Source organism: Capricornis sumatraensis, chromosome 2, assembly GCF_032405125.1.
Source record: "Capricornis sumatraensis isolate serow.1 chromosome 2, serow.2, whole genome shotgun sequence".
Classification (NCBI taxonomy): domain Eukaryota; kingdom Metazoa; phylum Chordata; class Mammalia; order Artiodactyla; family Bovidae; genus Capricornis; species Capricornis sumatraensis.
The window spans coordinates 17954932-17978916 of NC_091070.1; the positions used below are offsets into that span (position 1 = coordinate 17954932).

The following is a 23985-nucleotide window of genomic DNA, read 5'->3' on the forward strand; positions in this document are numbered from 1 at the left end:
TTTTCCTTTCAGAGTTAAAGCCTTGTCGATTGTTTTTTTGGCCATTTGTTTCATTTTCTGTAGAATCACTCTCCACTCAAACAAATGAAAATGTATGTAATTTATAAAAATCTAAAAAACTTCTTGGTAAGTTCACTTTAACACTGAAGAGGAAAAACTCTACGTAATTATTGAACAGAAGAAACCTACACTGGTATACACTAACTGTGGCAGCTGTTCCTAATTGTTCTGTCCGTCCCTTGATCACAGCTTGGCTGGAATTGTCCCCTTTTCCCCACCCAGGTGTTTATGGAAGAAAGTCTGGAGCTGCTGCCAAGCATCTACCTGGGCCCTGGCATGAGCCCTGGGCTCCCCTCCCCAGATGACAGGAGTGCCCACCAAGGTGTGCAGGGAAGCCGGGCACAGGGGGAAGTAAGGAGGCTCAATGTAGTGCCCCGTCCCTGGGTAACAGATGACCTGGGGTTTTGCCTTCCCATGGGCCTGCAAGTGTTTAGAGGCCTCGTTAGCATAGAATTCACTCTTCCAGTTGTGGTCATCCTGACCCACAAGAAACAGGAAGGGGCACTCAGCCCTTTGCACAGGAATGAAGCTCTTCCGGTCAGGCCTTTCCAAAGGGCTGTTCAGGACTTCCACAATGTCTACAAAGCCGTCTTTGGTCATCTTGATTCGATTTTGGTTGAAACCCACAGGCGGCAGAATCTCACCTTTGTAGTGTAAGTTTCCACCGACACGGGCCACAGAGCCACTGATTATGACGGCCGCAGAGATGCCCTTCAGAAAGGAAGCCATGGAGAGGCAGAGCTCGCCTCCTTTTGAAATCCCAAGCAGCCCAACTCCTGGACCCTTCACCTGAGAAAAGGTCAAAGGGAAAAGGAGAATGAGTCCATAAACAGTGCAGTGTGGCCAGTAGTGCCTGGACTTGAGAGTCGGGGAACTGAGCCTGAATCTGGGCTCTCCCAGTTATCAAGGTTTGCAGCCTTGGGATATTGACTTAAACTTTTGCTGTACCTTGCTTTCCACAATTTCTCCATCACCATTCCTGGTGTCTTCAACAACCAAGTGGATGACAACGAAATACTCTGGCCTTGAAGTTCCTTGACCACCAAACCTCCAGGGGTCTTTTCCTCTCCCCCGTCCATGGAACTCTCCAGGCAAGAATACTGGAGTGGGTTGCCATGTCCTCCTCCAAGGGATCTTCCCAACCCAGGAACTGAGCCCCTGTCTCATATCTCCTGCATTGGCAGGCAGGTTCTTTACCAAAAGCACCACCCGGGAAACCCTTAATAACAATCCCTTGACCTCAAATCCACTCTGCCCTAGTTTGTACTCCTTTTCACAGCAAAACTTGTGGGAAATTTTGTCTGTAGTTATTCACTTTCTTGTCTTAATTCTCTGCTGAGGCCCCTCCAGTGTAGTTTGAGTTTGCCCCGTTCCAGAAAGATTGTTCTCGTCAATTACCAAATTCTTCTGCTGTAAATGGCCTTTTGATTGACCTATCAACAGCTATTTTTTTGGATCATGGTTTCTACAATAGCACTCTTGACTGATTTCAACTATTTATTCCTTATAAAGGTGCTAGGAATGGGATATTATAGTGATCCCAATTTTTGAGAGTATGATACAGAAGCCCCAAGGTCAAGGAACTAGAAACTGGCAAAATCAAACCTCAAATTTAACTTTTCTCTATCAAATACACTAGTATACTGGTTCCACTACACCCCATCACCTTCTCTAGGAGCTCCAAGGCTTTCAGCTACTTTGAGCTCTGATTGAATTGTAAAATAAACAATCCTATTAATCCTCTAATATCCTGAGCAAGCTATATGTTCTAATCCTCTGATGTACTGAACCCTGAAACATTGCCTACTACCCAGGTCATTTACCACTAGGTGATTTGTTAAAAGTGAGTACTCTGCTCTCAGATGGTCATATGGAGGACAGGATTGTAAAACACAAACATTTAAACTGGAGACAGCCTTCTAGAGAGAATGATCACTTCCCCTCTTACTTCCTGGGTCAAACCGAGGGTTCTCAATGTGTTGAGCTCTTAATGAAATATGATAAAATACTGGAGTTTAAAATTCCATCATTTCAACTAGGACACTTTTACCAGCAGGAAATCTAACAATAACATCTAATTGCATGGAAACTGGGAGAAGTGACTAAGTGTGTGTTGGGGGCAGATAGTGGCTGTCATGAATTTGTCAAGTTCTATGAAAACCAAGAGCATTTCAGAAGGAGAACTAGTATGTAGAACATGAAACTAGAGAAGTTCCAACCTGAGGGTGATTAAGCAGGTAGTTCACAGCTTCTTCAAAGTACTCCAGGTGGAGGTTCTCCAGGCCCTTGGGGAGGTCTTCATAGTTACAATAAGCCAGTGCCATCACAGCAAAATCCTTCCCAGCCAGCAGACTAGCTCAATATTCCAGAAGGCCACCTCCAGCTGCAGAAATGTCCACAATCCCAGGAAAGGGCCCAGGTTCTTGGGAAGAGAAAACAGAGTTAAACTAGAAACTCTTTGCTGTGGTGTCAAAAGCCATTTTTGCCTCTTTGGTGATATCACAGTTTTCTGTTGATGATCAGAAATGCTAAACAACTCTGGTCTTCAAAGGTCCAGACTGTGGCATAGTTTAAACCCACATTCCCTTCTATACCCAGGGCCTCAAAGCCCCACAGATTTTTGCAAAGAACATGTGCTACTTTTATGAGTACCACTCCACATCAATTATAGGAAGAATTTTCAATTACAAATCACAACAGAAGAATCAACAGGAAAGAATCATCAATCACAGGCCCCAACAACAACAACAACAAAAAGGATGTACATTGCATCCCTTCCAGGAAATTGACTACCCCAGGAATGCAGCCAATGAGAAACCATCATTGCCCTCAACTGTCACTTACCTCCAATAGACTTCTACTGGAAGCAACCCCGCCCACCTTCCTCCTTTTTCTCTGTAAAGTAACATTCCTTTCTTTGATTTGTTGAACTTGCCTATGGTTTTTGTTCTAGAATTAACCCATTTTTTCTGGTGAAACAACTGTTTTAAGGGCAACATTACTTGGTGCTCGGAAGTGGGATCCTAAGAGGTCTCCCCCAAACTCCCAGGTTGGTGAGGACACAGGTGCTCGTCCCCACAGACATGTGCTCACTGCTTTCTAGCTAAGCCTGGAGTTTGAGGGTAAGTCTGTCCTGGATTTCAAGCTCCACTGTCTGCATTTTGAGTTCTCCAATCTTTATTTGGGATCTATTTAAAGGCTTTGTCCTTTCTGAGAGTATTCCTTTGGTCTTTGGTCTGATTTCTTTAGGTACTGGGCTGTGCCTGTTGAAACTCTGCTGTTTAGGAATTTTTCTTTTTGCTCTAGAGAAAAATCTTTAATGGGATCCTTGTCATCAAAATGCTTTGACAATGCCCCCCTCCTTTCTGGGACCCCGGCTGATTTTACGTGTAAAAACTTTGGTCCCTCCTCATGTCCATTTCTAATTAAATGGACTGAAAAATATTTGAGAACACCAATCAACATTATGAGGAACATTTGAGCTCCCCAAACTTACTTTTCTTAAAACTGAATTAGACGTCTGTTTAATTGGCATTCTGAGGCTTCCAGTCATTACTGGCAATCTAGAATTACTTCCCTGCAAATTACAATTTCGAAATTAACTGAGGTAAACGAACAACGGAAGGTGTCGAAAGGCTTCTGAGGCCCCTCTTTCCCTCTCCCTCAGCCACTTCCTGTGCTCGGGCACCCCCTCCAGTGCCACTGCCGCCTCCCTTGCTGCCCTGCCTCTGTCTCCTCCGTCCCCTCAGTTTCCCCAGTCCAGTGCTCTCACTGAATTTCTCTTTCTCTTGGCACTTCTCACCACTCCCTCCTCCTCTGAACCTATCAGAACCTGCCTCTAAAACTGTCTTCCGAGCACCCAGATAAACCCTATATTTCTTATGTTCCCTAGACTAAGGCTGCCTTGGGAGTCATAGTTGAAGAGTTTCCTAAAGTAACCGAGAACCCTTACAGGTTTGCTGAAGAGTCTAACACAGTTCATTCCAACTTCCCAACCTGGTTGTTTAGATTTTTATCAGTTAGTCCACCTGCTTGTTGGTGAGGGTCAACCCAAACTTGTGATTAAGGTTGCCTGATGGGAACAGCCCAAACAGAATTTAGAAAAACCCCTAACTTTTGGCCAAATGCTGGAGTATTTTCTCGAAACCTCTACTGAGCAGTTACAGTAAATTTTCCTAAACTTACTGATTGAAACAAAATTCAGACCTGCACACACAAATCTGATGAACCTGTTCATGACGATTAGAATTGTTCTCGGAATGTTTGCAAAGCAAACAAGTTCTCATTTGTTTGCAAAGGAAGATCCTGTTTTCTCTCAGGTGGTGAATCCACTCAGGTAACCTTTAACTCTATTTAGGTGCTGAGCCAGGATGTTCCTGTTTATCTGAAATAAGCAGGGTGGAATGAGAAACTGTGTCCACTCCAGATTTAATTTGGCACATCAGTTCACTTGCAAAGTAGATGAGTCAACTGATAAGAAAGACAACTAGATTTCTTAATTTTCAACTCTGGCAAATGAAGGTCCCTAAATAGAGCCCCAAACCTTCTAGTTGCTCCTATTATTGGGAAGACACAGGACACTGAAGAATTTTAGCATTCAAGGTGCCGTCAGCCTTCTAGCCAGCCTTTCCAGTGTCCTAATTTCGAATGATGGGGCTTCAAGGAACTACAGGGGCTCTTCCCAATCCTCTGTCTTGATCCATCTGTGGAAACATTTCTCCAGATTAAGGATGAAGCTCTTTCTATCCTTAATGACACCAGAGCGACACTCCTAGTACTCAACCCCACTTCTGTAAAGCAGCCCCTGCTTTGGAGTTCTAAAATAGTTCAATTAGTTGGAATCTCCAATCAGTCTCAAGAAGTTCCTGTCTCTGAACCTATTTCTTTCCGTTTCCTTGACAGAATACACCCTTTTCTCCTGAGTTCCTCTGCCCCTATTCATTTATTAGACTGAGACTTAGAAAAATATCATGCTGGAATTTCTCTCTCCCCAAACAGAGATAATTCTGGAATCTGACAGTACCAATCAATAGCCAACCAAGTGAATTAAGTGATCCTTTGAGATCTTTTATTGACTCAGTTTCTGATGGTTTTCCTGGTGGGTCTGATGGCAAAGAATCTGCCTGCAATGCGGATTTGACCCCTGGGTCGGGAAGATCCCCTAGAGAAGGGAATGGCAACCTACTCCAGTATTCTTGCCTGAAGAATTCCATGAACAGAGGAGCCTGGTGAACTATAGTCCATGAAGTCACAAAGAGTTGCACATGACTGAGCAACTAATATTTTCACTTTGACATATTTCATTAGCTCCATTTTTGATGGCACTGTAGCTGAATCTGGAGGACACTGATAATTGTCCCTATTTGATAGCTACCATCATCCTCTTTACAGGCAAAATCTTCAGCTGATATGAGAGGAATCCACAATGCAACTTCTATCAACATTCAAACAGATGCTGAATGTTGAATTCAAACAACATTCAGACTTCTCCCTAAATCAATCAGTATCCTAGAAATAAAGAATTCCTGCAAGGCATCAAACCTATCATAGAGGATTAAAATTCTCAGGGCCTCATTATCCTCTGTAGTACTCCCTGGAACACTGCTATTTAGACTGTGTGTGCTCAGTTGCTTCTGACTCTTTGCAACCTCATGGACTGCAGCCTGCCAGGCTCCTCTGTCCATGGGATTTCCCAGGCAAGAATACTGGAGTGGGTTGCCATCTCCTTCTCCAAGGGATCTTCCCGACCCAGGGATCAAACTCAGGTCTCCTGCATTGGCAGGCAGGTTCTTTACCACTGTGCCACCTGAGAAGCCCATTTAGGCTATGAGAAAACCCAATACATGGGGCGAGAAGTTTGTCCAAGAGTTATGAGCAAAAAAACACGGTTATCCTTTGTCGCCTTGTTGTTCCTAAGCTCCAAACACTACTGATATCTAGTCCCAGTGAAAGCAACTTCTTCACCATAACTGATTTATGCAGTGCATTCTTTAGTATTTTAATTGATGAGGTGAGTAAATACATGTTTGCTTTCATGTAGCAAAAAAGGCAATTCACCTGGACAGCAATGTCCCAGGCTTTCACAGACAGTTCCTGTTACTTTTTACAAGTCTTAAAAGCTGATTTGGGTGATGGGTGATATAAACTTTTCTCCAGGCTTTACTTTGTCACAGTACATGAATGATTTGCTTCTCTGCTCTCTGTAAAACTCTTCATGGCAAGAGAGCATCCACTTTTTAAAACTTTCAGCCTTCAAAGGACAGAAAATCTCTAAAAAAAACTGCAGGTTCCTCTAATACAAATTGGATATTTAGGGCACCTGATTATGGAAAACATTTTGCTTTTGGTTCTGTCAAAACTGGATTCCAAATACTTCTCTTATGGCCCAGTCCCTACCTACTTTACTTTAAAAAAAGCCAACAATCTGGTCTTACCAGAAATTAAAAAACTCCCACTACTTACCTCTGTGCACACATTAAACCATTAGTCTACTGACAAAATGATAGCATTCATAAGCAAATATCGGTGGGGAAATATAAGGTCACAAAAAGTGCCTGCACCTCACTTGTCCAACCTGCTCAAGCTAGAATCCAGGAAAACCTGTTTGCGCAACTCCTGGCCACTGAATTGTCTGATGGAACATGGGAGTTTTGCAAATGGATTTCATTTAGCTTTCTCTGTCTCAAAAAACTAAATATGTTTTAGTCATGGTTTGTATTTTTCTCACTGGAGTGAAACTTTCCCCTGTAGACAGGTCACTACATCTTCTATAGCTAAAATTCTGTTCAGTTCAGTTGTTCAGTCATGTCCGACTGTTTGTGACCCCATGGGCTGCAGCACGCCAGGCTTCCCTACCCATCACCAACTGCCAGAGCTTGCTCAAACTCATGTCCATTGAGTCTGTGATGCCATCCAACCATCTCATCCTCTGTCGTCCCTTCTCCTCCTGCCTTCAATCTTTCCCAGCATCAGGGTCTTTTCTAATGAGTCAGTTCTTCCATCAGGTGGCCAAAGTATTGGAGTTTCAGCTTTAGCATCAGTCCTTCTAATGAATATCCTGAACTGGCTTCATTTAGAATTGACTGGTTTGATTTCCTTGCAGTCCAAGGGACTCTCAAGACTCTTCTCCAACACCACGGTTCAAAGGCATCAATTCTTCAGTGCTCAGCTTTCTTTATAGTCCAACCCTCACATCCATACATGACTACTGGAAAAACCATAGCTTTGACTAGATGGACCTTTGTCGGAAAATTCCTAAAATTCTGTTAGTAAAAGATGATCCCTTCCTGAGGAAGCCCTCTTGAACTGCCTAGAGATCAGGGAACCTGTTTAACTGGTCAAGTACTTCTGTTTTCACAACACTTTCTCTATGCTTATTCTCAATCCTCAGGGTAAGTCAAACAACTAAGGGCACTTTAAGACTCCATTGGCAAAATTTGTAAAATTCTCCAGATACCTTGGCCAAAGGCATTGCTGTTGGTCCCTCTAAATTTCAGTTCCACCCCCTTTGGAACTCAAAAACTCTCACCCTTTGAGAAAGTCACAAGACATCCAACATACCTGACCCCTGCATCTTTTGATTCACAGCTGATGAAAAGAGTATACATCATAGTGTAAAGGCCTAGATGCTTCCATTAAAAATAAACATGCTTTGATAGAGCAGTCTTGTCACAGAACCCTCCCAGGAGATGAAGACCTTAAGCATCGTATCTTGTACCTTAGAGATTTCATTTACTAGAAAAGATACCTCCAAAAAGTCTCATTTAATCTCACTGGAAAGACCACTTTCAGGTACTGCTAACCAACCCTTGTGCTGCCAAACCCCAGGGAACAGGCTCTTCATTTCACATGACACATCTCCAAAGAGCACCAAACCCTGACTGAACCTTGCACCAGAGGATGACCCGAGAGCAAAGACTCCCCAGAACCGAGGCAGATAACACTGACCAGACATCTTTGCCAAAATGTCAGGGACAAGACTATTAAAAAGTTCAAGATTCACATGTCTTTTTTTAATTTGGACTGATAACCGACTGGATTCTTACCCGAATTCAGGATAACTGAACTTGCAACCTTACATACCGTATTACTTACTGATAACATATTTGTTTCCAAAGAGTTCTTTTGAGATTACATTACTGTTTTTAAAATATCTTTGAAGTTTTGCTGTCTTCATGAAGGGTTCATTAGCTATTGCTTTGTGTTTATACCTGCACTGCTGCTGCTGCTAAGTCACTTCAGTCGTGTCCGACTCTGTGCGACCCCATAGACGGCAGCCCACCAGGCGCCCCCATCCCTGGGATTCTCCAGGCGAGAACACTGGAGTGGGTTGCCATTTCCTTCTCCAGTGCATGGAAGTGAAAAGTGAAAGTGAAGTTGCTCAGTCGTGTCCGACTCCTAGCGACCCCATGGACTGCAGCCCACCAGGCTCCTCCGTCCATGGGATTTTCCAGGCGAGAGTACCCGAGTGGGGTGCCACTGCCTTCTCCTACACTTGCACTGTATCTTCCCAAATGCACTGGGTTAATTCTTTTAGATGTTGTGTGCTCTTATTGTATTCACTATTCTATTTTGCTCTCCTGCCTGTTTTAAATGGGGACTTCCAGGAGACATTCATGATTCTAGGTTCACTTCCACAGGGAGAACTTTACCCCTTGAAATCAGAATAAGTGCCTGGGGCTTCCCTAGCTGCTCAGTGGTAAGGAACCCACTTGCGAATCAATGCAGGAGACCCGGGTGTGATCCCTGGGTTGGGAAGATTCGCCTGGAGAAGGAAATGGCAACCAACTCGAGTATTCTTGCCTGAGAAATCCCATAAACAGAGGAGCCTAGCAGACTACAGTTCATGGGGTCGCAAAAGACTCAGATATGACTTAGCGACTGAACAAAGACAAGTATTTGTTCAGTTGGCTACCTTCAGGCTACAGTTTGGAATTGTCCTGTTATTTTTGATTTTGTACTTGTTGCCCACTAGACCTTTGTAAAAACAATGTACCCCAAATGGTGTACCCTATTGCTTAGGGTCTTGATAAATATGGACTATAGATGCAAAGTGCTGGAAAGTTCTCCCTCCTACCCCTCCTTGTTACTCAAATGTGACCTCAGTAAGTTTCTAATCTGCGCAGTTTCTCTCTAACAAGGGACATGATAGCTAGGAAAGGTTCTTCCAGACATTGAAGGACAAAAGACCACTAACTCTTGATCGGTGGTGTTCTTGGAGAAAAATCTTAATTAAAAGGGAGAAATGTGAAAATTAATAAAGGGAAACCTCACCAAAATGGAGTCAGGAGGACAGAACTGGAGAACTGCCATGCAGTACCACTCCACATCGATTGTAGGAATAACTGTCCCTTATAGATCACAACAGAAGGATCATCAACAGGCAAGAATCATCAGTTACAGGCCCCAACAGAAAAAGATGTATATTGCCTCCCCTCCAAGAAATGGAATACCCCAGCAATTCAGCAATGAAAAGTTGTCGACACCCCAAACTATTCTTTGATAGAGTTTTGTTCAAAACAACAGCTGCCGACTTCCTTCTTTTTCTCTGTAAAATAACATTCCTCTCCTTGTTCTGTTGGACTTGCTAAGTCACTTCAGTCGTGTCTGACTCTGTGTGACCCCAGAGACGGCAGCCCACCAGGCTCCCCGGTCCCTGGGATTCTCCAGGCAAGAACACTGGAGTGGGTTGCCATTTCCTTCTCTAATGCATGAAAGTGAAAAGTGAAAGTGAAGTCATTCAGTCGTGTCCGACTCTTAGAGACCCCATGGACTGCAACCTACCAGGCTCCTCCGGGGGATTTTCCTCCATGGGATTTTCCAGGCAAGAGTACTGGAGTGGGGGTGCCATTGCCTTCTCCATCTGTTGGACTTGCCTACAGTTTTTGCCATAGCATGTTTCCAAATTACAGTTCTCTGTTATTCCCGAGTTAACCCAGTTTTTGCTAGTCAAGTAACTAACTTTTATTTTTAAGAGCAACAGTGAGGATGCAAAACGAAACAATCACCCTGGAAAACAGCCGACCAAGTTCTTATAAATTTAAACATACACTTAGGTTATGACCCAGTAATCTCACTTCCAGGTATTTACCCCCAAAAATGAAAGCTTGTGTTCACACAGAAACATGGATTCAAGTGTTTGCATTGACTTTATTCATAATCTCCAAAGACTCAAAACTCAAACTCAAACTCAAAACTCCACCTGGCTAATGAATTAACAAACTGTGGCACATCCATACAATGGAAACTTGTAAGAGACAAGAAGGAACTGGCAAATGCATGGAGCAACTCAAATGAATCTCAAGTGTGTTATGCTAGACTCAAAAAGCTACCTACTGTGTATGCTTCTAGTTATTTCACATTTTCATTATTTACATAAAAGTTTGTATATAATGTGCAATTTTTAAGGAATAATTATAAAGCAAGTAGTTTATACCCAGAACTTTAAGAAATAATTCAGTTCTAACCATCAAAGCCCTGTGAGTTCCTGTTTCTCTTCCCTCACTTTCCACTATTCTAAATTGATCAGTCTGCTGATTTCTTTACAGTCTTACCACTTGGAAGCACATTTTAAATGGCATTTGGTTGGTTTGCTCTTTTAAAAAATGTTATCTGAATGTAATGCTACTGAATGTGTTCTTCGGGAACTTGATGTTTCTTTCAACACTGTCTGTGAGGTTCATCTTGTTGGTTCCTGTGACTCTAGTTCAGTCACTTTTGTGCTGTAAATATATCTCAATTTATGCATCGGTTTTATTATTGATGGGCATTTGGGCTGTTTCTGTTGAATTTGCTCTTAGAAACATAAATCCCTACTGGTGTACCAGGAGTAGAATGACATAGTCAACTTACTAAGTAAAAGCAATTTTTTCCAGAGTAGATGAGTAACTGTATTTCTCTTACCAGTATATGGAAGTTCCTTTTCTTCCACATACTGGTCAAACATTGGCAATGGTAGACTTCTAAATTATGAGGGTGTGAAATGTAGTGTGCGGTTCTGAGGTAGGAGACAGAGGGTCTCTGGACTAGACACCTGGTGTATGTCAAGTGGAGTAAAATTCGAGCTTTGTTCTCACCAGACACTCCACAGACAAAGCAAGTGGCACAAGCTGAGCTCTACTAAAGCAAAGAGATAAAACGCCCACACGTGAGGTCAAGGAAGACTTCCCTGTCTGTACATGCACAGGAAGGCTTCAGTTCAGTTCAGTTCAGTCATTCACTCGTGTCAGACTCTTTGCGACCCCGTGAATTGCAGCACGCCAGGCCTCCTTGTCCATCACCAACTCCAGGAGTTTACTCAAACTCATGTCCATCGAGTCGGTGATGCCATCCAGCCATCTCATCCTCTGTCGTCCCCTTCTCCTCCTGCCCCCAATCCCTCCCAGCATCAGAGTCTTTTCCAATGAGTCAACTCTTCACATGAGGTGGCCAAAGTATTGGAGTTTCAGCTTTAGCATCAGTCCTTCCAATGAACACCAGGACTGATGTCCTTTAGGATGGACTGGTTGGATCTTCTTGCAGTCCAAGGGACTCTCAAGAGTCTTCTCCAACACCACAGTTCAAAAGCATCAATTCTTTGGCTCTCAGCTTTCTTCACGGTCCAACTCTCACATATACACACGACCACTAGAAAAACCATAGCCTTGACTAGATGGATTTTTGTTGGCAAAGTAATGTCTCTGCTTTTGAATGTGCTGTCTCTGTTGGTTGTAACTTTCCTTCCAAGGAGTAAGCATCTTTTAATTTCATGGCTACAATCACCATCTGCAGTGATTTTGGAGCCCCCCAAAAATAAAGTCTGCCACTGTTTCCACTGTTTCCCCATCTATTGGCCATGAAGTGATGGGACCGGATGCCATGATCTTCGTTTTCTGAATGTTGAGCTTTAAGCCAACTTTGTCCCTCTCCTCTTTCACTTTCACCAAGAGGCTTTTTAGTTCCTCTTCACTTTCTGCCATAAGGGTGGTGTCATCTGCATATCTGAGGTTATTGATATTTCTCCCAGCATTCTTGATTCCATCTTGTGCTTCTTCCAGCCCAGCATTTCTCATGATGTACTCTGCATATAAGTTAAATAAGCAGGGTGACAATATACAGCCTTGACATACTCCTTTTCCTATTTGGAACCAGTCTGTTGTTCCATGTCCAGTTCTAACTGTTGCTTCCTGACCTGCATATAGGTTTCTCAAGAGGTATTCCCATCTCTTTCAGAATTTTCCACAGTTTCTTGTGATCCACACCATCAAAGGCTTTGCCATAGTCAATAAAGCAGAAATAGATGTTTTTCTGGAACTCTCCTCTTGCCTTTTCGATGATCCAGCGGATGTTGACAATTTGATCTCTTATTAGGGGTCCAAAAGGGAGGGTTCCTCATAATAAGTGTGGACATGCACCCACAGACCTCTACGGTGGGATCCATTAGAAAAAAGTTGCACACACATCTTACAGAGAGCAAGGACCAGTCAAGTGTAAAGAAATAAACAAGATAATTGACCAAAGGGAAACAATGAACAGGAAGGACTGTCCTACATATGTGATTTACATCAGCTCTATACTATGCTCCTCACTCAGGATGCCCATACCCTTTTTTCTCTGGGTGTGTATCTCTACCTAATTTCTGACTTACTGTGCTTCTCCTTACTCAGGACGTCTACATTCCTCTCCTGGTGTGTATCTCTACTGAGCTTCTGACTTCTGACTCACTGCGCTCTTCCTCTTTAGAGAGGACGCCAATACCGATTCTCTCCAGGTGTACATTTCTGCCTAGTTTTTGACTTAGTGTGCCTGGTGGGCTGCAGTCCATGGGATCGCCAAGGGTCGGACACGACTGAGCAACTTCGCTTTCACTTTCATGCATTGGAGAAGGAAATGGCAACCCACTCCAGTGTTCTTGCCTGGAGAATCCCAGGGACGGGGGAGCCTGGTGGGCTGCCATCTATGGGGTCGCACAGAGTCAGACACAACTGAAATGACTTAGCAGCAGCAGCAGCAGCAGCAGCAGCACCTCACTCAGGATTCCACACTCCTCTTTGAGTGTGCATTTCTGCCTTGATTCTGTCTTAAATAAACAATCTTGTTTCTCCCTGTACTCTCCCATACTTGGTGCTGTGTTTCTAATAACCTTTGTACCTGTTTTTACAGTTTTTGTCTCCTTGAAACATTCTTGCTTTCAAACAGTGGCAAGAGCGAGGGAGGGCCACTTTGCTTCTAGCCTCTAGCCCCTGGTGGTCTAGTAGTTAGGACTCTTGGTTTTCATCCAAGTTACCCAGGTTCAGTTCCTGGGCAGGGAACTAAGATCTCTCTTCAGGAAGGCTCACTGCCCTCCCACTGAGATCAGTTTTATTTTGCATTTGCCTGATTCTTAATGAAGATAACCATCTTTTAACAGTTTCATTGGTTGTTTTTTATGTAATGGTCAAATTAAACAATATCAAAAGATCCCCAGTGGATAACAAGAGGCTTTCCTCCTTCATTCTAATTTTCTTAAATCTTTTTTTTTGGGGGGAGGGGGTACTGTGCTGGGTCCTTGTTGCTGTGTGGGTTTGTCTTTAGTTGCGGTGAGCGAGGTCTGCTGTCTAGCTGTGGTAGGCTGGCCCCTCATCGTGGTGGCCTCTCTTGTGGAACACAGGCTCAATAGGTGTAGTACACAGAACCAGCTGCTCTGGAGGCATATGGGATCTTCCCCGATCAGGGATCGAACTTGTGGCCCCAGGTGGCTTCTTTACCACTGAGCCACCAGGAAAGGCCCCTAATTTTCTTAAATCTTTTAATATATGGTGGGAGTTAAGAAGCAAAGTTGTAAAATTGAGAGATTTGGAAAGAAAACTTTAAAAACTGGGAATTACGTACAAAAAAATATTTTTTTTCATCACAACTATCTTTTCTCCCTTTCCTTGTGATCTCTTTGCCCTGACCTCTGTTCCGGAACAACGGAATCACCTCCACAGCTAACGAAAGGTCCAGTCCTGTCTCCTGCAAAGTTTCAGGCCCCACATACTTTTGGAATGCTGGGAGCTACCTACTTATTGCCTTCCTCTCACACAGGGACAGATCAACAGTTAGCGATACTGACGGCTCACCTGGCGGCAGGAAGAGCGTGCCGCGCACCCGGCCCGCGCGCACCGGCTCGCGCCGCACCCCGGGCGCCAGGAAGTCGCGCTCGAGAACTGCCCGGCGCAGGAGTCGCTGAGCCTCGGGCTCGTGACCGTCGAGCACCTCCAGCTCCATGGCGAAGGGTGTCTGCACGTCCCGCTTCACCAGGCGCAGCAAGGGCTTCTCGGGCTCCAGAGCCCGGAAGAGCCCCATGGGCTCGAGCCCCGCGAAGCTGCCGCCCAGCGCGGGCGCGCGCTCCAGGTCCAGCAGGCCGGCGGCGTCGGCGCAGTAGCGCGCGTGGGCCCTGAAGAGCGCGCCCTTCTCGTCGCGCAGGGACGCGCGCAGCGCTGCCTCGGCGCCGGGCCGCGCACGGCGATGCGCGCGGGCTTGTCCCAGCGGCAGCGGCCGGCCGGCTCCAGCCTAACGGTCACTGTCATCCCAGACGCACAGCCTCGGTCCGTACTCTAAACGGGGAAGCGCGGACGGCTGCTGGAGTTTTGTCTCAAGCCGACTGGAGCGCGCTCGGAGACAAGACGAGATCAGGCGTGATCTGGCGCCAAGTTAAGTTTCGTGACTGAGCCGCCTTTGGAACGTCCTGGGGCTTCAGGTCTGTGGACCCTGTGCGCCCGAGTCGTCTGAAGTTAAAAGCACCAGATCGTTCACCCGGGCCAGGACAGGACGCACAGGGATGTCCTGCATCCAGAACACGAATCTCCCCGCCCACCGACGCCTCTTCTCTGCCTTAAAGTGCTTCGTTGGTGAAATCAGAGATTAGTGAATTTAGGCAAAATTCCAACAATAGGGAAAGGACAGCTTTAACAAACAAACAATCATTGAATTATAGGTACATCCTTATTGCAAAATTCAGACTTAAATTGAAGAAAGTAGGGAAAACCACTAGACCATTCAGGTTATGACCTAAATCAAAGCTTTTACCATTATACAGTGGAAAGGCAAATAGATTCCAGGGATTAGAGCTGATAGACAGTGCCTAAAGAACTATGGATGGAGGTTCCTGACATTGTACAGGAGGCAGTGATCAAGACCATCCCCAAGAAAAGAAATGCAAAAAGGCAAAATAGTTGTCTGAGAAGGCCTTACAAATAGCTGAGAAAAGAAGATAAGCTAAACGCAAAAGAGAAAAGGAAAGACATACCCATTTGAATGCAGAGTTCCAAAGAATAGCAAGGAGAGCTAAGAAAGCCTTCCTCAGTGATGAATGCGAAGAAATAGAGGAAAATAATAGAATGGAAAAGACTAGAGATATCTTCAAGAAAATTAGAGATACCAAGGGAACATTTCATGCAAAGATGGGCACAATAAAGGACAGAAATGGTATGGACCTAATAGAAGCAGAAGATATTAAGAAAAGGTGGCAAGAATACAGAGAAGAACTATACAAAAAGGATCTTCATGACCCAGATGACCACGATGGTGTGATCTCTCACCTAGAGCCAGACATCCTGGAATGGGAAGTCAAGTGGGCCTTAGGAAGCATCACTATGAACAAAACTAGTGGAGGAGACGGAATTCCAGTTGAGCTATTTCAAATCCTAAAAGATGATGCTGTTAAGGCGCTCCACTCAATATGCCAGCAAATTTGGAAAACTCAGCAGTGGCCACAGGACTAGAAAAGGTCAGTTTTCATTCCAATCCCAAAGAAAGGCAATGCCAAAGAATGTTCAAACTACCACAGAATTGCACTCATCTCACACACTAGCAAAGTAATGCTCAAAATTCTCCAAGCCAGGCTTCAACAGTACAAGAACTGTGAACTTCCAGATGTTCAAGTTGGATTTAGAAATGCCAGTGGAACCAAAGATCAAATTGGCAACATCTGTTGGATGATTGAAAAAGCAAGAGAGTTCCAGAAAAACATCTATATCTGCTTTATTGACTATGCCAAAGCCTTTGACTATGTTCAGTTCAGTCGCTTAGTCGTGTCTGACTCTTTGCGACCCCATGAATTACAGCACGCCAGGCCTCCTTGTCCATCACCAACTCCCGGAGTTTGCCCAAACTCATGTCCATCAAGTCGGTGATGCCATCCAGCCATCTCATCCTCTGTCATCCCCTTCTCCTCCTGCCCCCAGTCATTCCCAGCATCAGGGTCTTTTCCATTGAGTCAACTCTTCACATGAGGTGGCCAAAGTATTGGAGTTTCAGTTTCAGCATCAGTCCTTCCAATGAACACCCAGGACTGATGTCCTTTAGGATGGACTGGTTGGATCTTCTTGCAGTCCAAGGGACTCCAAGAGTCTTCTCCAACACCACAGTTCAAAACCATTAGTTCTTTGGCGCTCAGCTTTCTTCACAGTCCAACTCTCACATCCATACATGACCACTGGAAAAACCATAGCCTTGACTAGATGGATCTTTGTTGGCAAAGTAATGTCTCTGCTTTTTAATATGCTGTCTAGGTTGGTCATAACTTTCCTTCCAAGGAGTAAGTGTCTTTTAATTCATAGCTGCAATCTCCATCTGCAGTGATTTTGGAGCCCCCCAAAATAAAGTCTGCCACTGTTTCCACTGTTTCCCCATCTATTTGCCATGAAGTGATGGGACCAGATGCCATGATCTTCATTTTCTGAATGTTGCGCTTTAAGCCAACTTTGTCCCTCTCCTCTTTCACTTTCACCAAGAGGCTTTTTAGTTCCTCTTTACTTTCTGCCACAAGGGTGGTGTCATCTGCATACCTGAGGTTATTGATATATCTCCCGGCAATCTTGATTCCAGCTTGTGCTTCTTCCAGCCCAGTGTTTCTCATGATGTACTCTGCATATAAGTTAAATAAGCTGGATCACAACAAACTGTGGAAAATTCTTCAAGAGATGGGAATACCAGACCACCTCACCTGCCTCATGAGAAATCTGTATTTAGGTCAGGAAGCAACAGCTAGAACTGGACATGAAACAACAGACTGGTTCAAAATAAGGAAAGGAGTATGTCAAGGCTGTATATTGTTACCCTGCTTATTTAACTTCTATGAAGAGTACATCATGAGAAACACTGGGCTGGATGAAGCACAAACTGGAATCAAGATTGCCAGTGTTATGCCCAGTGTCCGAGTCCCCAAAACTGAGAGAATAAGATGTCCACAGCAATGCAAAAGCATAAAGGGGTTTATTGCTAGCTCGAGCTAGGGCCCAAGTCTCATCTAGCACAGTGGAATCTTGACAAGAGCCCCAAGCTCTGAATCACAGCTGCTTATATACAGGCGGTCTTTTGTCTCAGCAATAGTATAGTTGGTGTGTGGTGATTGACTCAACCTTGGGTCATCGTGGTGATTGATTTAACCTTGGCATCATCAGGGAGGACCTTGGTGTCATCGGGGACCTTGGTATTATCGGGGACCTTGGTGTCATTGGGGACCTTGGTGGGGCTTCCCAGTATTATGACTCATGCTTACAAGAACCTGAGGCTTAGGCCTAGTGTGGCCTGTCGAGCCTGTCATGGCTCAGGTCAGGTCCCAACAGCCAGGAGAAATATCAATAACCTCAGATACGCAGGTGATACCACCCTTATGGAGGAAAGTGAAGAACTACAGAACCTTTGAATTAAAGCGAAAGAGGAGAGTGAAAAAGTTGGCTTGAAGTTCCAACATTCAGAAAACTAAGATCATGGCATCCAGTCCCATCACTTCATGGTAAATAGATAGGGAAACCTTGGAAACAGTGAGAGACTTTATTTTTGGGGAGCTTCAAAATCACTGCAGATGGTAACTGCAGCCATGAAATTAAGACACTTGCTCCTTGGGAAAAAAGCTATGACCAAACTAGATGGCATATTAAAAAGCAGAGATATTACTTTGCCAACAAAGGCCCATCTAGTCAAAGCTATGGTTTTTCCAGTAGTCATGTATGGATGTGAGAGTTGGACCAATCCAAAGCTCAGCGCTGAAGAATGGATGCTTTTGAACTGTGGCGTTGGAGGAGACTCTTGAAAGTCCCTTGGACAGCAAGGAGATCCAACCAGTCCATCCTAAAGGAAATCAGTCCTGAATATTCATTGGAAGGAATGATGCTGAAGCTGAAACTCCAATACTTTGGCCACCTGATATGAAGAATTGACTCATTTGAAAGGACCCTGATGCTGAAAGATTGAAGGTGGGAAGAGAAGGGGATGACAGAGGGATGAGATGGTTGGCATCACTGACTTGTTGGACATGAGTTTGAGTAAGCTCCAGAAGTTGGTGATGGACAGGGAGCCTGGCATGCTGCAGTCCATGCAGTAGCCAAGAGTCAGACGTGACTGAGCAACTGAGCTGAACTGAAGGTACATACAAAAAAGTGGCTTCTTTGGTGGTCCAGTATTAAGACTTTACCTTCCAATGAAAGGGGTGCAGGTTTGATCCCTTATTGGAAGAGCTAAGATCCCATATACCTTGGGGCCAAAAAAACACAAAAACATAAAAAGAGAAACTATATTTTAAAGGATTCAATAAAGACTTTTAAAATGGTCCACATTAAAAAAAATCTTTTAAAAATATTGCATACATCTTATGTGTATATAGTTTGATGAATTTCATAGCCAGAACATACAGGTTGGAAATTCATCCAAGTATACACTTGAGCGAAGGAATGCAGAAGGATCCTTACTAGCACTCTGGAAGCCACGCTCATTTCAGTTCCACATGAATGAAGTGAAGCAGTGGCCCAACAGTGTTGACAGAATGTGATAGCTAGAAGGAGTCCTTGAGTTTACCTCACAGAGCAACAGATTGGGGAACAGCTTGTTGAAACTAGTCTACTTGTAAACTGCCTTCACTAATTAAGCTGCTCTACTTGTTTTTTCTTTTTTCTGCCACTCTAATTCCATATCTTCCCAGGTCTAGTTGTTTTATAGGAACTTGAAGGCAGCTTTTGTCCAGTGCAGGATGGCTCAGACTGGTTGGGACCATCACCCCTAAAACTGAGCATGCAGAGGTAGGTGTCTGATGAATGGATGTTTGATATCAGTTCAGTTCAGTTCAGTCGCTCAGTCATATCCGACTGTTTGGGACCCCCATGGACTGCAGCACGCCAGGCTCCCTGTCCATCACAATTCCCAGAGTTTACACAAACTCATGTTCATAGAGTAGGTGATGCCATCCAACCATCTCTTCCTCTGTCGTCCCCTTCTCCTCCCACATTCAATCTTTCCCAACATCAGGGTGTTTTCACATGAGTCAGTTCTTCATATCAGGTGGCCAAAGTATTGGAGTTTCAACCTCAACATCAGTCCTTCCAATAAATATTCAGGACTGATCTCCTTCAGAATGGACTGCTTGGATAGCCTTGCTATCCAAGCGACTCTCAAGAGTCTTCTCCAACACCACAGTTTAAAAGCATCAATTCTTCAGCGCTCAGCTTTGGATTGGTCCAACTCTCACATCCATACATGACTACTGGAAAAACCATAGCTTTGACTAGATGGGCCTTTGTCGGCAAAGTAACATCTCTGCTTTTTAATATGCTATCTAGGTTGATCATAACTTTCCTTCCAAGGAGTAAGCATCCTTTCATTTCACGGCTGCAGTCACCATCTTCAGTGGTTTTGGAGCCCCCAAAAATAAAGTCTGACACTGTTTCCACTGTTTGCCCATCTATTTGCCATGAAGTGATGGGACCAGATGCCATGATCTTCGTTTCCTGAATGTTGAGCTTTAAGCCAACTTTGTCACTCTCCTCTTTCACTCTCATCAAGAGGCTCTTTAGTTCTTCGCTTTCTAGCATAAGAGTGGTGTCATCTGCATATCTGAGGTTATTCATATTTCTCCTGGCAATCTTGATTCCAGCTTGTGCTTCTTCCAGCCCAGCATTTCTCATGATGTACTCTGCATAGAAGTTAAATAAGCAGGGTAACAATATACAGCTTTGACGTACTCCTTTTCCTATTTGGAACCAGTCTGTTGTTCTATGTCCAGTTCTAACTGTTGCTTCCTGACCTGCATACAGATCTCTCAAGAGGCAGGTCAAGTGGTCTGCCATTCCCATCTCTTTCAGAATTCTCCAGTTTGTGGTGATCCACACAGTCAAAGGATTTGGCATAATCAATACAGCAGAAATAGATGTTTTTCTAGAACTCTCTTGCTTTTTCGATGATCCAGCAGATGTTGGCAATTTGATCTCTGGCTCCTCTGCCTTTTCTAAAACCAGCTTGAACATCTGGAAGTTCACGATTCATGTACTGTTGAAGCCTGGCTTGGAGAATTTTAAGCATTACTTCGCTAGTGTGTGAGATGAATGCAATTGTGTGGTAGTTGGAGCATTTGTTGTCATTGCCTTTCTTTGGGATTGGAATGAAAACTGACCTTTTCCAGTCATTTTTGATGTCAGAGGGCCAGGAAAATCCAAACTCAGCTTATCCTAAGGGCCTCCACTTTTGAATATGCAGAAGCATGTGATCCAGGTATGGTTGCAGAGAACATCCATTACCTCAGCTTTTCCCTGTCTCCAACCACCTTGCACCACTGCTATCCCATAAATATCCCAATGCCCTCATCTATGGGAAGACCGATCTGAGACTTGCTCTCCAGTCTCCTCATTTGGTTGCTTTGTTAATCAACAATTTCTCAGCCACAAACCTAGGTCTCAGTGGTTGGGTGGCTGCCTATAGGGCAAAACAACCTTTGTTTGGTTTCACAGGCACTTTTCCCTTCCCTAAGATACTCTATTCTGATTCCATTAAAATGGGTTAGTTTTTCCCAACTCTGCATTTTATGGTGATTAATCATCACTGTGCCTTCTAAAGAAGGCAAACTAAAGTGTCTGTCTGATTTTGCTCATTGCTATTGTTGGGAGTAGTTGTAGAGTTCTCATTATCACTGCCAAATAGTATTCCATTTTGTGATCATAGAAGTATTTGTCAAATTTTACTAACTCTGGGCATTTTGTAGTTCCCAGTTTGGGACTCTTAGGTTTAGTGCTCTGAAAATTCAATAAACTTATGTCCATTTTAATGGATATATATGTGTGTTTCAATGGAGTGGATGCCTGGGAGTGGAATTGTTGTGTCATAAGGAATCAGTAAAGAATCTGCCTGCAATGCAGGAGATCCAGGTTCCATCCCTGGGTCGAGAAGAAGGGACCTCTCATCCCTGGAGAAGGGAATGGCAACCCACTCCAGTATTCTTGCCTGGAGAATTCCATGGACAGAGCAGCCTGGCTGGTTACACAGTTCATGGGGTCATAAAGAGTTGGACATGACTGAGCAATTAACCCTTTCACTTCACTTTCAGGGAATGAGAATGTTCAGCCTTAGTAGATACTAAATGTCAGCCTTTTGAATGTGATCCTAAAAGCAATGTGAATGTATAATGTTCAGGGATGTCTAGCATTTTACTAGCTATATAGTATAGTAACAGCTACTGTTTAGCAATGTCCCATCTGTGTTACATACACTATTTAACAAGTTCATAAAACACCTGCAATATTTTTCAAATATTGAAAAGGAGAATCCTGAGATGTAGTGAATGATAAGCTGCTGAAGATCAACCTCTAACTGTCAGAACCCTGACTAACTCCAAATGTGGAACTCAACCGTGAGCAGCCACACTGTGGTGAACTATAATTGGAGTTCTAGTTCTGGCCTCAGCACTAAGTAGTTCTATAGCCTTAAGTAAGTTAATTCCCTGGATATAAACAGTTCTTGTGTGTAACATGACAGAAGACCCCCATATGGGGGTCAAACATGATAGTGTATCTGGAAGTCTTAGAAAAATACTGGGAAGCAGAATGTAATGATTGATTTCATAATAGAGGGAGCTGATATGTTTTGTTTCTCATGGTCTCCGGGTATGCATATTGCTTTGCAGATTTCTTTATAAGGAAAAATCATAGGTTCCTTAAAGGAAAAATATGTATTTTCCAAAAACAGATGTAAGCAATACTTAAAAGTTTACAATGTGATGTGATAGAATCTATATTCCCTCCAGTGACCACTTTCGCCCAAGGATGGGAGCATCCAACTAAATTTTTCTTTTGCATGTTGACAGTAGGTAAGTATATACCAGCATGAACATGTTATACTACTATTCTTTGATTTTCTTAAGTTTAAAAACATGTCATATGTTTTTGTACTCTTTTCAGTTTCAACCATTTAAAACCACTTTTTAACCACTTTTTAACTTTTTAAATGAATTTTTAAGATCCATCTGTGTTCTCACAAGTGGCAATATTTCACTTTTTTATGTATGAGTAACATTCCACTGTAGGGCTTCCCTCCTAGCTCAGTCGGTAAGGACTCTGCCTGCAATTCAGGAGACCTGCATTCAATCCCTGGGCCGGGAAGATCTCCTGGAGAAGGAAACGGCAACCCACTCCAATATTCTTACCTGGAGAATCCCATGGACAGAAGAGGCTGGCAGGCTACAGTCCATGGGGTCGCAAGAGTTGGACATGACTGTGACTAAGCAGACAATACTCCATTGTATATGTATAACACATCTTCTTTAGCCATTCACTTACTGATGGGCATTTAGGTTGCTTCCATATTTTGGCTGTTGTAAATAACACTGCTGTGAATGTTGGGGTGCATATATCTTTTTGAATTAGTGTTTTTGTTTTCTTTGGAAAAATACCCAGAAGTAGAATTACTGAATCATACGAGTGTTCCATATTGAAGTTTTTGAAAAACCTCCATATGGTTTTCCAAGAGTGGCTATACCAATTTACATTCACACCAGCAGTACAAGAGGGTTTCCCTTTCTCCACATTTTCCCAAACACTTGTTATTTGTTGTCTTTTTGAAAATAGCCATTCTGACAGATGTGAGGTGCTATCTCATTGTGGCTTCGACTTTTGGTTCCCTAATGATTAGTGATGTTAAGCATCTTTTCATGTGCCGGTTGGCCATCTATTATGTCTTCTTTGGGAAAATATCTATTCAGTTCCTCTGCCTATTTTTTATTGTGTTGTTTATTTATTTTTTTGATGTTGAGTTTTATGTTGTTCAGTCAACAAGTCCTGTCCAACTCTTTCTGACCCCATGGACAGCAGCATGCCAGGCTCCTCTGTCCTCCACTGTCTCCTGGAACTTGCTCAAATTCATGTGCATTGAGTCGGTGACGCCATCCAACCATCTCATTTCTATTGTACCCTTCTCCTTTTGCCTTCAATCTTTCCCAGCATCAGAGTCTTTTCTAATGAGTCCTCTCTTTGCCTCAGGCGGCCAAAGTATTGGAGCTTCAGTTTCAGTCCTTCCAATGAATATTCAGGATTGATCCATTAGGATTGACGGGCTTGATCTTCTTGCAGTCCACGGGACTCTCAGGAGTCTTCTCCAACACCACAGTTTGAAGGCATCTGTTCTTCAGCACTCAGCCTTCTTTATGATCCAACTCTCACATCCATATATGACTACTGGAAAAACCGTAGCTTTGACTAAACAGACCTTTGTCGGCAAAAGTGATGTCTCTGCTTTTTAATACACTCTCTAGGTTTGTCATAGCTTTCCTTCCAAGGAGGAAGCATCTTTTAATTTCATGGCTGCAGTCACCATTTGCAGTGATTTGGGAGCCCAAGAAAATAAAATCTGTCACTGCTTCCACTTTTCGCCCTTCTATTCACCATGAAGTGATGGGACCGGATGCCATGATCTTAGTTTTTTGAATGTTGAGTTTTAAGCCAGCTTTTTCACTCTTCTCTTTCACCCTCATCTAAAGGCTCTTTAGTTCCTCTTCACTTTCTGCCATTAGAGTGGTATAATTTGCATATCTAAAGTTTGATATTTTTCCTGACAGTCTTGATTCCAGCTTGTGATTCATGCAGCCTAGCATTTCGCATGATATACTTTGCATGTAAGCTAAATAAGCAGGGTGATAATATACAGCCTTGACATATTCCTTTCCCAATT

General features: G+C 43.6%; 1 protein-coding gene across 1 annotated transcript; it reads right to left on the reverse strand.

Annotated features, from left to right (window-relative positions):
• Positions 1-243: 243 nt before the first annotated feature.
• LOC138073199 (acyl-coenzyme A thioesterase 1-like) lies at positions 244-14588 on the reverse strand. The gene is given in 4 exon segments (XM_068964762.1): positions 244-849; positions 2280-2482; positions 14139-14495; positions 14498-14588. Coding segments are annotated over 4 exon segments (1257 nt in total).
• Between the last annotated feature and the right edge of the window lie 9397 nt (positions 14589-23985).